General features: G+C 37.9%; 1 protein-coding gene across 1 annotated transcript in view; it reads right to left on the bottom strand.

Annotated features, from left to right (window-relative positions):
* csmd2 (CUB and Sushi multiple domains 2) overlaps nucleotides 1–12,859 on the bottom strand; it is a 227,750-nt gene that overhangs the window by 106,640 nt on the left and 108,251 nt on the right. The window contains exons 6-7 of the mRNA XM_075449084.1: nucleotides 3,814–3,926; nucleotides 1,161–1,238 (exon numbers count right to left, since the gene is read on the bottom strand). Of these exons, the coding sequence (XP_075305199.1) occupies nucleotides 1,161–1,238; nucleotides 3,814–3,926 (191 nt within the window). The remainder of the gene's footprint in view (nucleotides 1–1,160; nucleotides 1,239–3,813; nucleotides 3,927–12,859) is intronic.

Below are 12,859 nucleotides of genomic sequence, written 5' to 3'. Positions count from 1 at the left end.
TCACAGATGTAAATTGACAGCTCTCTCAGTACAAACTTCATAGTGGATGAATAGCTTTTCCAGAATGTCATTAAGTGGCAGCGCGATAGGCCCTCGTCTTTGGCATAGCAGAAGAAGGTTTAATAAAATCACATTTATCACAAAACAACGAACAATGCTTTTTAACGCCATTCATCATTTCTCCACATAGTTTTCAACTTATGAATGTACAATACATTACAAATGTCAAGATCTCACTGAAGCCTGCGCCAACACAGATAAGATACTCAGCCTATGGAGGACGCTTAAAAAGATTAAAACTTGCCAACTCGTATAATGGATCCTTGAGTTAACAAACCAAAAAGCCCGGAATTTTTCCTTTTGTGGAGAGTGTCAATCCTTATGATTCTTGCTTTCAGAACTTTGACAAGATGATTCTTTCATCCTGCCTCAACAAAGAAGATTAACAGGTCAGCCTGTGGTTTCTCTCTCTACTTCTCAAGGCAGAACATCACTGGATACCAAGCCATGCATTGTTAAACACTTCGAGCTGCATCAGTTGGCAGGGTAGGCACATTCTTAATACATTTGAGGTCAGACTAAAACAGGAGGACACGGACAATGTACACTAAATGTACAGCAAAAACGAAATAATTAGTGGACCCTGATTTCGAATTTTTCCGAAGGCAGTTACAGTATGTATCCACTGGTGTCCTTGTTCTCAGTTTCAATGGCAGTCCAGAGCTACAAAACTCTCTCAGCATCTGAAATAAAAAAAAATTGTTCTGGTCTGTGCTGTTCTTGCCTTCCTGATTAAGATAAATCATTAAAATTTTGATCAAATAAATTATACATGTATATATGTTTGATCAAAATTTTAAAAGCTGAAAAAAAAGCTGTAAAATGATCAAGTATCAAAAGCTTCTTGTTTCAGCTCCAGCTGCATTAAAGGCCTATTTCTGCAGCTTCAACGTTTCTATCTTTCAACACTGTTGCTGTAGCTCCCTAAAGGTCAATGAAGCTCTATCGATATGAAGATGCAAAATTAGAAATGGTAGATCGAATTTCACATTTTACATTAAAAAAACCTTCATGACGACTCGGTCACCACTGTATTAATTAGGCAAAACTATGTTTTATTTGATATAAGAAAAAAAAAAAAGGGGGGGGTTGTAACTTACACACTGATATCTTATGGTGGTTGTCTTTGCTAGGCAACATCTTTACACCTCTGGACTTTAGTTCAGTCATCTTCTTCACTGCAGATAAAATATAACAGAGAAATGTAAGAGCAGAAAGTGTGAAAATGACAGTCAAACAGTTCAAGAGTGGCTAAACGTCTGTTTTAGGTAACGTACACGATGCACCTCTGTCCACTGAAGTGAGGTTCACATCAGTTGGCAAAGCAGTTAATATAACTGCTAATCAAACAAATAAAAAAATAACAAAAAAAATGATCACCTTTGTTGATAAAATATTTTTTTTTACCATAGAGATCTGAAACACAGCTTTTATTTTCATATTTCTTTATTATTTCTTATTATATATTTCTTTAAATATATTTATTTAAGTGGAATAAAACTCAACAATTTCCCATTTTCCCTGTATTCCTGAGGACTGAAGGGCCCTGAGCATATAGTTACTATTCAGTTAACAGGATGAGAAGGCAGGCAAAGCATCTTCCATTAGGAGCAAGAAACACATTTCAAAACGAAGAAGAAATCAGTTTTGAATATCGGAGCTTGGCGAGAGTTGCATTGAGAACAAAAGATAACTAATCATTGCTAAATAAGAGGGTGATATGTATTACTAAGTTTCAAAAACATATTCCGAGCATCATCATAGATCCCATTTCATTATTTTGACTGTTTGTGACAACGAAACTTAACTCGCTCTACAAAATGTGTTCTAATCCTTTGCTCAGCGGGTTTTTAATTCAAAGCTTATCTGGACGACATGTCAAAAACTCTGTTTATTGTCTGGGGAAAGAAATGGCAATTAGGGTGACAATAGCTAGATTCGAGTGGGGACTGCAGACTGGCAGTCGGTTTAAGCATTAGGCCTTCTGTCCACACAATCACGGGTATATTTTGTCACAGGTAAAGTCATCAAATCAATAAGTCAGATAAAGAATCAATTAATCATGGCCATGTAGTGCAATAACAAATAATACAAATAATATTCTCCTTTATAGAACACTCAATCTGACAGTAAAAGTTCCACAGTCTGTTCAGACCCAACACATTTTTTCAGATCACTTATCTTGACAATCCAAAAGCATTCGCCGTCTTGAATGGTCTCCTCTCGCCAAGTAAATAATAAAGTGTGAATGCTAATTTCTGGCAGCACTGACAGGAGAACAAGTTACTGTGACCTTGCTCTAAATGTTACGGTGAGACAGCTCAATCAGAGATTTCTCTTGCTGTTTTGGAGTTGCCACGACTGCCTTCTTAAACCTGTTGCAACAGCAAGAGATCCAACCAAGGTTTCTTCCAAAACTGGTTTCTGCATTGGATTATTTAACAGGGATCTCTGTAAAACATTCTGATGTTTCTGAATTTATTCTGAGTGTAATTCCACACTGACGTGCAACAGTTCTTTCAACCCATTAAGACGTGATGAAACATACGTGCGTGCTTTTACCCTTCAGGCCAGATGTAACTCCAGCATGGCATCAACATGTTTTTTTTCTTTTCTTAGGAGGCTGAGAAACAAAAGGTTATTGTGGACAGCTCTATGTTTTCTAAAAAAAAAACGAAACAAAAAAAAACAACAGTTTTTTATAAACAAAGCCTTTCTTTGTAATTAACGAGGTTAGCGCCGACACCATCTTTTTGGCACCTGCTGTTGCCCCATAAACAGAGAGAATATTCATGTATATTGTGATGTCAAACCAAGGAGATAGTTATTCACAGTATGTTTTCACCAACGTGACTGTGGATCCGATTAAAGTTTTCCAAAACATTCTTTCCCAGTGACTAAAAACTGCATTCTTGTGTATACAAAATTGTGCATTTATAAAAAAATACCTGTATTACCTGTGAGTCTCCTAATTCCTCCTGATCTTCTAAACGTATTTATCTAAAAGTGAACCCCTAATCTAACAGGTTTACATACTATTTCTACAACCGTAGCCATTTTTCTATTTTTCTCCTCAGTTCTCTCTGTACTCTATTCTTTCCCATCATCTCACCTGAGGGTGGCTGGAGGTAAGATCCTTAGAGATCAACATTTTTTGTAGACAAGCTAATCCTTTTTCTCAGCTCATCACCTCAGAGCCTAATAGTTGAATCTAATAGTCCTAATACTTCTGAACCTAAAAGTTATCTGACGACACTGGATCCATGTTACAAGGAGCATGTTGTTGGCCTGTATGCGACAGACATAACTGGCACTCTAAGATCCTGAAATGTGCTTTTATATAAAAAATAATCTCAAATACAGCCAGAATTGTGAAAATATTTCTCTTTCAACTTTGAAAACGGATAAAATCTCAGAACAAGACAGATCATATTTTAAGATCATTTAAGCTGATAGGCATTAGAAACAGAGTGTAACGAGATTAGTTTTCTTTACTGGATTTCAAATAATAGTGGGATAACAATAAGAATGGGATAAAAAGAGAGGCTTATGATGTGTTAGAGGTGGCATGAATTTGTTTTTCAGGATGAATAACTATGTTTCTTGAGCTGGATCTTTAATATAAAAATAAAATATTTAGCCATATAAAAATAAGACTATAACACTCCAAATATAATGTTTAAATATATTTTTTTTAATATGATAATTGTTAATGTTGTACCTTCAAAATATCAACAGTTCTCTTTATCTTACCTTGGTACTGGGCACTGAAACCTCTCAACTTGTGGTTGCCATCAGAGGTAAAGTGCAGCCGAAGCCAGTTCTTGCTGCTGATGATGGGCGAAGGAAGGTTGGGGCCAGTAAACCTGAAGACGGAGAGAAGGGTACAATAGACTTTAGCATACTATCACAGTCTTACCTGGTGACTTCTCTGCAGCAGGCAAGGGCTCAGCTACTGAATCTGTGAAAGCGACATCTTTTTTTGTTCAGTTCATCATGCTATTGTGTCACCACAAGCTGCTTTATGTGAGCAAAAGGTAGCCATGTTAGGTAGAGGGTATTTCAATGCTTCGATACACTCATAATTCCTCTTGTCAATATTTATTACATATGTTAGAGGATTTTCCAATACTACATATATAAACTAAATAAACAATTATCTGTTACAGCAAGGAAGTGGATTAGCTTGTGCTTTGGTTTTGTGGCACATGGCAATTATGCTATCCATCTTGTTTCCAATAAATTCAAGCCCAATGGCAGGTAATATATTGCAGACGCTGGCAGAACCTACCAGTCTTTCCAAATAATTTTCTTGTTTGTTTATGGTAAGAATACAAATTTTTTCTAAATTATTGAGTGGTAAGCTTTTAAAAATAAAGCTCTTAAGGCAGTGCGGTCAAAACCATATTGAATAGTAGCTCAGGTTATTACTTATGATGAACAAAAACTCACATTAAGGACTAGAAAGTCCAATTATTGATCAATAATATGAACAAAGGGTGTTTCAGACTAAAGGCTTGGTCAGTTACAGGAGTATGGCTGTGTTTGAACCTACCACCCAATCTGATCTTTTCAATCATGTGAGAGAAGCCAGCGTAATTACAGAAGGAAAAGGTGTCTTTGTTTTGGTGTGTGGAAAAGTGTGATTTAAAGTGTATCGCTATGTGTAGGCTCCAAAATGACACCCACTCAAGATGCAGTGGCAAATTCAAAAGAAAATCGACACACATTCATGGCATACCTTCAAAATCTGTCAAGCAAGACTTTTGCACCCGACTACCAATCACCTTAAATCACTCTAAAAGCAACAACTCAGCTGATCTTGTATTTGCTTTGTACAAACAACTTTTATCCTTCTGATAATGAAACTTTCCGTATATGCACCCTGTTGGATGGATGCAGTTTTATAAAGCTGCGCATCCCACCAAGAGCAGTTGCAGGACCATGCTGGGAGAGCAAGTCGACAACTACAAGGGGGAGTTGTGAGGCAGTGTGTGGCTCCACAGGGAGAGTGACAGAGATAAAAGCACTGGCATGGCGTTACATACGGAACAGGTAATTCAACACGTAAATAAAAACAGTGTTGTCTCGTTTTATATCTCTTTAAAAAAAATATCAACCTCTCCAGCTATTACACTCAGGTAAGGTTGTTACTTTCTTCGCTTACAAGTCACAAATGATCCCTGATTACACAGAAGCTCTTCCCTGACTCAGATAAGAGTAAACCAAAAATTAGTTCAATTTTATTATCTTTGAATCTTTATTTATTACACTTTCCTTCCTTTAGGTGCAGCCATGAGTCTGCTTGAAATAATAATAATGAGACGAATATGTGAAGCCGTGTTATAGGACACAGGCCTTGATTTACGAAAGCAAGAGCAAGATGGATGACGTGAGCCTTTTTGCCTCAGGGGACGTTCATCTTATAACAGAAGGGGAGAGATAACGCACTGTGGGGGGCTCATGTAATGCCTTACATGTATGTTTGGAAAAGTTCTACTAAGAAGGCTGGTGGCAAATCACCCTCATCTCTTAGCACATCTGGGTGCTGACACATTCTGGGTTCTAATTCTCACAGTCGTTAATTATTTTCTGTATATGATTCCAGCTAACTATGCATATATAAAAACCTTTAAAGATTAATGTCACTATCTCTAAACCGCTCTGTTCTGCTGCATTGTACTACGGCATGTAACAACTTAAAAACGTGTTTGGATTTAAGAGCAGTTTGAATTGAAATTGGATAAAAAAAAAATTTTAAATTAAATTGCAAATGAGGGCAGAATTTTCAGTTCCAGCCAGAGTTAGACTTTCCGGATTCACTGTATTATGCTCAAATTCTTCAAATTTGGGGTGAAAGTGACCATAAGGAGCAAACACAAAATGTCTTGAGCAGGCTGATAGAGGTCTCCTGAAGAGTAATGTAGCTACTTCTACAGTTCCTTTTCACCTCACCCTCTCAGTCTGGCTGCCCGTATTAGATTTAATGCTGAAATTGTCTTGAGAGTGCAGAGCTGTATAAGTTTCCATTGCCAGGCCCCAAAGCTCCTCAGACTGAGCATGACATTTGATGATTTTCCAAGAAAATGTATTTTGGGCAATACAAGGTGATAGAGGCAGCTGGTGGGTTATACTCTTGAATATAGGGACTGTGTTTTGGGAACATACACTGATACACAGAGCTTTCTGCAATACCAAAATCCATGGGTCTGAGATATGTCTTCTCACTATTATGACTGAAGGCCTTAGGAATATGCAACACCAGTCAAATCCAATGACATTTTACTCGCACAGAGGCACTTTCCATATTGATGTGACTTATTAAAATCTGTTAAAACCTTTCAGGGTTTTTAACAAAAAGGTCATCATCGGGCAATGCAGCAAACTTTCTTGACAGAACGGGTATATTTTCTTTTCCGTATTCATCGTTTCAACTCAGCTGCTCTCAGTTCGAGGGCAAAGAGTCAATTTATCCTATGCATAATTAGCAGTGGGTGGAGTTTGGGTGCCAAAGGTCACCAGCTCCATATTTAGATCAAAGTCTTTAAAGCATTTTAAGAGCATAAATTCATTGTGATAAAGCATCTGATGGACACACATGCATTTATGTGTGGGTGCTTTGCATGTGTTTGATGGGGAGAGAGGGCAGTTTCTCTGTGAAGAACGTTCCCATTAATTGCACTTACTTAGGCAGATCAATCACAGCTCTGCTCAGTATGCATGTCCTAGTGCTTTCAGTGGACCAGGGGTCACAGCGACTTTAAAGCCAAAACTTTGAGCATTTTAATGAGGCTATGCGAATTATTGCTCATGCCAGCTTATCCAGATGGACATGCAAATACTTGAACACACCACTAACATTCATTTAGAGTTACAAACGTGCAGATACTAATAAATTCTCTCTCCATTATTCCCCCTAAAACACACACCAAACCTAACTCACACATAGATTATCACATCATTCCCAGTACAACCAATCAGTGCGGCAGGATTAGGGCTCTTGCAATTTTTTTTTAATTTCATTTCATCTTTTTTTTAATACAGGTAATCTCATTGAGAAACACAATTCCATTCTCAAGAGACCTGTAGCTGTGACCTTCAGATGTAACCACGATCAGACAAACACCGGGGGTTTAAATGAACCAACTCTGTGCCAAACACAACACCCTGAACAGCATTCACTCATTTCTTCAAACAACAACCACCCAGGCAATAAAGGCCAGCCCAAACCTTACAAGATGAGATAAAGCCAAAATATAAAGGGAGACCTTGAGGGTAGTTACGGCTCATGCGGTACTTAAAAATTAAGTGCAGAGTGGGGAAAAAAGGCAGTGCGGAGGAGGATGAAGCCTCCACCAAGCCAAAAAAGGAGAAGACCCATTAGAACCAACATGCCTGCTCTTCCCATAGACACCCTGGTCCAACAGAGCCAATACGTCTCTTCTTCCTTCTCTCTCAGCCCTCATATGTTATTCATGAGCAGACCTCAGGCCCCATCAGAAAGCCTTGTTAAATCTTTTGAGGGACTGCTTTCTTCCTTTTCCCACAACACATTTTTTGCCCATCATATGGACTCTGATTGAAAGATATTTCCTTTAGGGAAGAACAACGCAGCAGCCTTCATCTTCGCTTGCTGTTAGTTGTTGCATTTTTTTCAGCCTTTTGTAAAATATTTCTTTGTGATTCTCTAAAAGCATGCTGGGAAAGCTGTGATCTTTGAAACAATTCCAAGCAATGGGATTATTGATGGGAAGCACTGGTTATTAAATAAACATCTTCAAGTCCTTAACCAGTTACCAAACACACCTGGCGAATCTGACTCGGATCTCCGTTTCAAAGACAACAACAATGTGAGGATAATCACCTAATGTGTGTGTGTAGGACACAGAATAAAAGTTCCTTTAAATATATCATGTTTTAATAAGAGAACTGTATTTTCCAACTTAACTCCATTATTATGTTCATCTTTTAAAGTACATTGAGGGATGTGCTCCATCTCCAAATTCATTATTTGTATTAAAAAAAAGTTTGGCAACTGCACCCTATTAATTTCTTAGTTTAGGTCATGGCAATGAGAAATTAGAAGGTGAGGATCATGATCAGCAAGTCAGCATCCTGTTTGTGGAGTCGGTTGGCCAATTTATGAATGTCCTTAAGCATTAGAGGTGCTACACTTTATACGACTTCAAAGGTTGAATGTCTGGCTAAAAAGCAACCTATAAGTAGTGCACACTTTCAACTGATCCCTGCATTTTGTTTTGCTTTCATTTTCACTTTTTGCCATCTCATAAGATGACATAAAACACATTTTATGTCTAACCATTAAGATTTTACATTATCCGAAAATGAGGGAGACCCCATATATTCACACTGTCCACTGAGCAAAATATTCATAAGTCTCTTTCACTATAACATTTCAGTTGCTATTTTTTTTTCCTTTTCTCTTACAGTTAACAAAAGATAGTTTTACTTGTTCCACAATTGATCCAATGTCAGTGTGATTTTTGCTCAAAACGTCAAGGAGAACATGGGCTGATGGGGCGTCTATACGCATTCTAAAGGTTTAGGTTACTGAATATTTGAATTCAACAAAAATACCCTCAGAGGGACAAATTGCTTGCTTGACTAAAACCATGGTAAAGACAAATGCAAGTTGTGTCATACTAGCTGCCATTCCCCCAATGTCTTCCCTTTTGTTTAATTTCTGTCAAACCCAGCTGACAAGACATTTTATCATCCCCAACAAGCAAGGTTGCCATAGACACAAACCCACATATACACATCAATCACACCAGATGACTCAAAACAATGTGTGTGGGCCTCTCCATTGGTATAATCATCTGCAGGCAGTATTGGATCTGTGGTTAACTGAGGAAAAACAAATGAGTTTCCAAGGTCACTCAGCAGGAATGATAAGTGAGCCCTCTCCGCAGATCTATCAAACACAACAATAAACAAATAATGTCCTAGGGCTGATTACTGGTACATTATCCTCCCCTGCTCCAGGAGACTTGAGATATAAAGAGAGAGAAAATGGTGACAAAGCAACCATAGGGGTGTAACAGAGAGTTACTGCAAATCTTAAGTGAATAGAAGAAATCACAGTATTATTTTGAAAAAGTTTTGCATCTATATGTAGTAAAAAGAAACAGAAGGTTAGCTCCCACCTCCAACAGACCTCACTGAATGAGTCTGACAGCAGCATTTCAATCTTCAACCATTTTACCATTATAACTCACCTTGCAAGTCATGCTCTGCGAGGTGTACAAAAACCAGGTTTGAAAATCGACAAGTTGAAATTCAAACAGGGAATTTTATTCAATTGTCAGTTTTAGATGGGCATTTATGCTATACTGCTCAATTACTCATTTCCCGGGGCGCTCTCTCTCCTTCACCTTTTGTGATTCGTGAGCTGCGAGTTTTTCAAAGTGAGTCTGAGATGACGCAGTATGCAAGGAGACAGGTGAAACCATGCTAATGATATTGAACCTGGCAACACTGTCACATCCCCCAAATACAGACAGCTCATTGCATTCCCCTGACACCACAGCATCCTGAAATAAAAAAACCCTGTTTGGATAAAAGCATCCGAGCTTTTTTGTGTGCAACTGTTTCACTTTATCTAATCCTTACAGTATTTGTCTCAGAGTTTCAGCAGGGAAGTTTAGTCTTGCATTAGTTTATGTCCATTTCTATCAAACTGTCCTCATCTTCAGTCAGTCTCATCCAATCAACATGCTTTATAATAAAAGGCAGCATCCGTTCATCCCACCTGCTTTGCATTCACTTTTTTTGATGTAGCAATTCTGGTTCAGCAAATCATGTTTGATCTTTGTCAACTTTATTGTACTTAGCTTATCTATTCATTTTCATAACTTGGAATAAATGAGTCAAGCGCAGGGTCATTAGCTCTGCAGCTATTAAGAAAATTGCTCAGTCGGGGGTCAGGTCACCAGAGCGGTTGTGTGTGAACAGTGTGATCTCCTGTTCGTGTTTCTGTGGGCTGCACAAGCTGCAAGTGCTTTACTTCATTATCAAATCAGATGTGCAGTTTTCCTCGAATCCTTATGAAAGAGTCATCACAGGTGTGTTGTGCTTAATGACTCACAGCGTCACTACAGTTTTCAATCACTTATCCGTCTTAAAAATCAGCCAATTTTTTTTCTTTTTTCGAAGGCATGCAAACATTGCCATGACACCGCTAGGTTGCGTCATCGTTACTGCTGTCGTACCACGATGTGAGGAGCTGAAACTCTGCATCAACACTACAGGTAGCAAACAGACAATTCATCATCCGTTTTAGGGTTGTACTGCTAACTTCTGACTTATAGATCAAGATGGACCTCAATGTTTTTCCGTGTTTCTCTGTTAACCCATGCAACCTTATTCAACACATTGGTATACACACATTCCTATGTTTAGAGAATGCCTCAGACCTTAAAAGGCTCGAGTCTGACTTCCCCCCCCCCCAAAACAGCCAGTATCCCTCATGTTCCAGACTGACCTCCAGTAGTGCTTTCAGGACTGCCACAAGCAGAACTCGAAACACATCACTGTCACATGACTGAGACTGAGTTACTCATTTTAGGACTCGACTTTGAGGTGTTTTGGGGTCAATGTCTGTGCATTGCTGTTTGGAGAGGGCTTAAAGCTGCTGAGAATAAGATTTCAAGTCTCCTCCTCTCAGCTCTGCATACACACACAAGTCATTTTAAATCACTGATCAGCACTGCTTGCTTTATTATTTTCACCTCTCCGGTGGCTGAAATTTAAGTACTGCGTTTCCAATAACTAGAAAATGCAACAGGTCATTGATACGTTTTACTCGAATGTGTAATTTGACCCTGACACGAAGCACAATGTAATATAATATGACGTTTGTCTGAGAGAAGATGAAAAAAAATTAAATTAAGCAATTTTCCACTTTCAGCGTCGGTGCAATATCACTACTAAATGCATGTAAGGAAAACACTGGAGTTTGTGATAAACGCATGATCATTTTTCACTCATTATTCTGAGATTCATATGGCCATTAAACACATGCATGATTTAACAGTAGCCTATTAGTAACTGCAACTTACTGGCATCCATAAAACTAAATGGCATATAAAGATATGTGGCTATGCAATCTGCTTGTGTACACTTTTTTTTTTTAATGAATGCACTGAATAGTGCAGAGTCAGAGTGCTTACCTTAAAAGTATAAGGCCCAAAGCTCCCACATATTAATGGGCAATACTGTATACACACGCATAAAGGCTGACAAAGTATAAACCAAACTCACTGATGGGGGAAGAACTTAAGAAAAAAAAACAGCGACCATTAAAGAGCATCTATATGTATCATGATCAAATAAAATAAAATTTATTTATATAGCACATTTCATGTACAAACAGTTCAAAGTGCTTTACATAAAATAAAAGCATTGCATGAGCAATTTGACTACGCAACTTTTTATAAGATTTATTTTTGCTCCAACGTCCTTTTCCAAAAATTAAGGATACAGATCCTTCACCACAGCCTTCTCCAATAGGTCGATACATAAAGCAACCCTTGCACATGTCAATTTTTGTCAGTTTTGCTGATAAACATATTTAAAAATGCTATCAAATCATATTATGAGGAGGGAAAACAGAAATCTAATAGAAATAAATAAATGGGGAAAAAAATGGACGCACAAGGGCTTACAGTAACAGCACACAACTCTTAAACTAACTTGTGTTTAGTGCTTCTACCTACTTTGGATGCATAGAAAATGAGCAGCCGGTAGGTAAACACTGATTACTTTACACCCCCGTTTGGAAGAAAAAAAACAACAAATAATACACAGATTATAACTCTTGTCAATCCCGGTAAAGTAAACCACTGCAGGCTGATGACAGCAACTGTAGTGCCTTATCCTCGCAGCAACCACCTCAGTCACAATACCTTTGAATGTCATCACATAAAAAGGTTCTGCAGCGTCTGTGAAAGTGGGACAACATCTCTAGCGAGCTCACCTTGTTTCCAAGACCATTATGCATCAAGTCAAGTCAGCGTTGCACAGTGCCAAATAATGAACATGCAACATGATACCCAAAAACAGGAATTAAAGTGTTTCCAGAAATTAAAATCCACCTGAAAAAGGGATGTCGTCTACGATTATTTCAGGTGTACATTCGAGTCTGGAAACTCAACTTCTGAAGGTGCAACCTGTCATTTAATTATCACAGGAATTGATTCAAATTTGTTTTTTTTCTCCCTCTAGATCACAAACCACATGAATCGAGCCTCACATGCCTGCATTGTATTCAGTTCACCTGAGTACAAATATGTGGAACACAGATGTCTATTAGTTTTATTATAAACACATAAATTAAGATATTACACATCCAACAATCCTATGACAATAGTTGCACATACAGGACTACATGAACGTCCTTCTTTGATCTGAATTAGACAGCAATCTTGCCATGTATGAAATGACAATTCAACTCACTCCCTTTCTAATCCAGTTTTTGTCTGGTTCTGAAGAAGAAGTAAAAGCTTAGCCTTAAAAGCTTTAGTATGATTATTCAATAAGTCTGAAGCATGAAGGCAAACATTTCAATTTAATTTCTCTGTATTGATCATGTAGCAAAGCTACAAAGCCTGAAATGCATTGAAAAAATAAAAGCTGGAGCTTTGTTTCATTTATGGCAGGATTATTAAGCTTGTAAAAGGTCAGTCTTTAATTAGGTGCTCACTGAGATGGACATCTACGCATCAATAATTTCATGGAAAATCACTGGGACACTGTAAAAACACTGTTAATATCAATC

This window comes from Odontesthes bonariensis, chromosome 18, assembly GCF_027942865.1.
Source record: "Odontesthes bonariensis isolate fOdoBon6 chromosome 18, fOdoBon6.hap1, whole genome shotgun sequence".
Taxonomy (NCBI): Eukaryota; Metazoa; Chordata; class Actinopteri; order Atheriniformes; family Atherinopsidae; genus Odontesthes; species Odontesthes bonariensis.
Note: the sequence above shows the minus strand (reverse complement) of the source record. Positions and strands in the feature narration are given on the sequence as shown.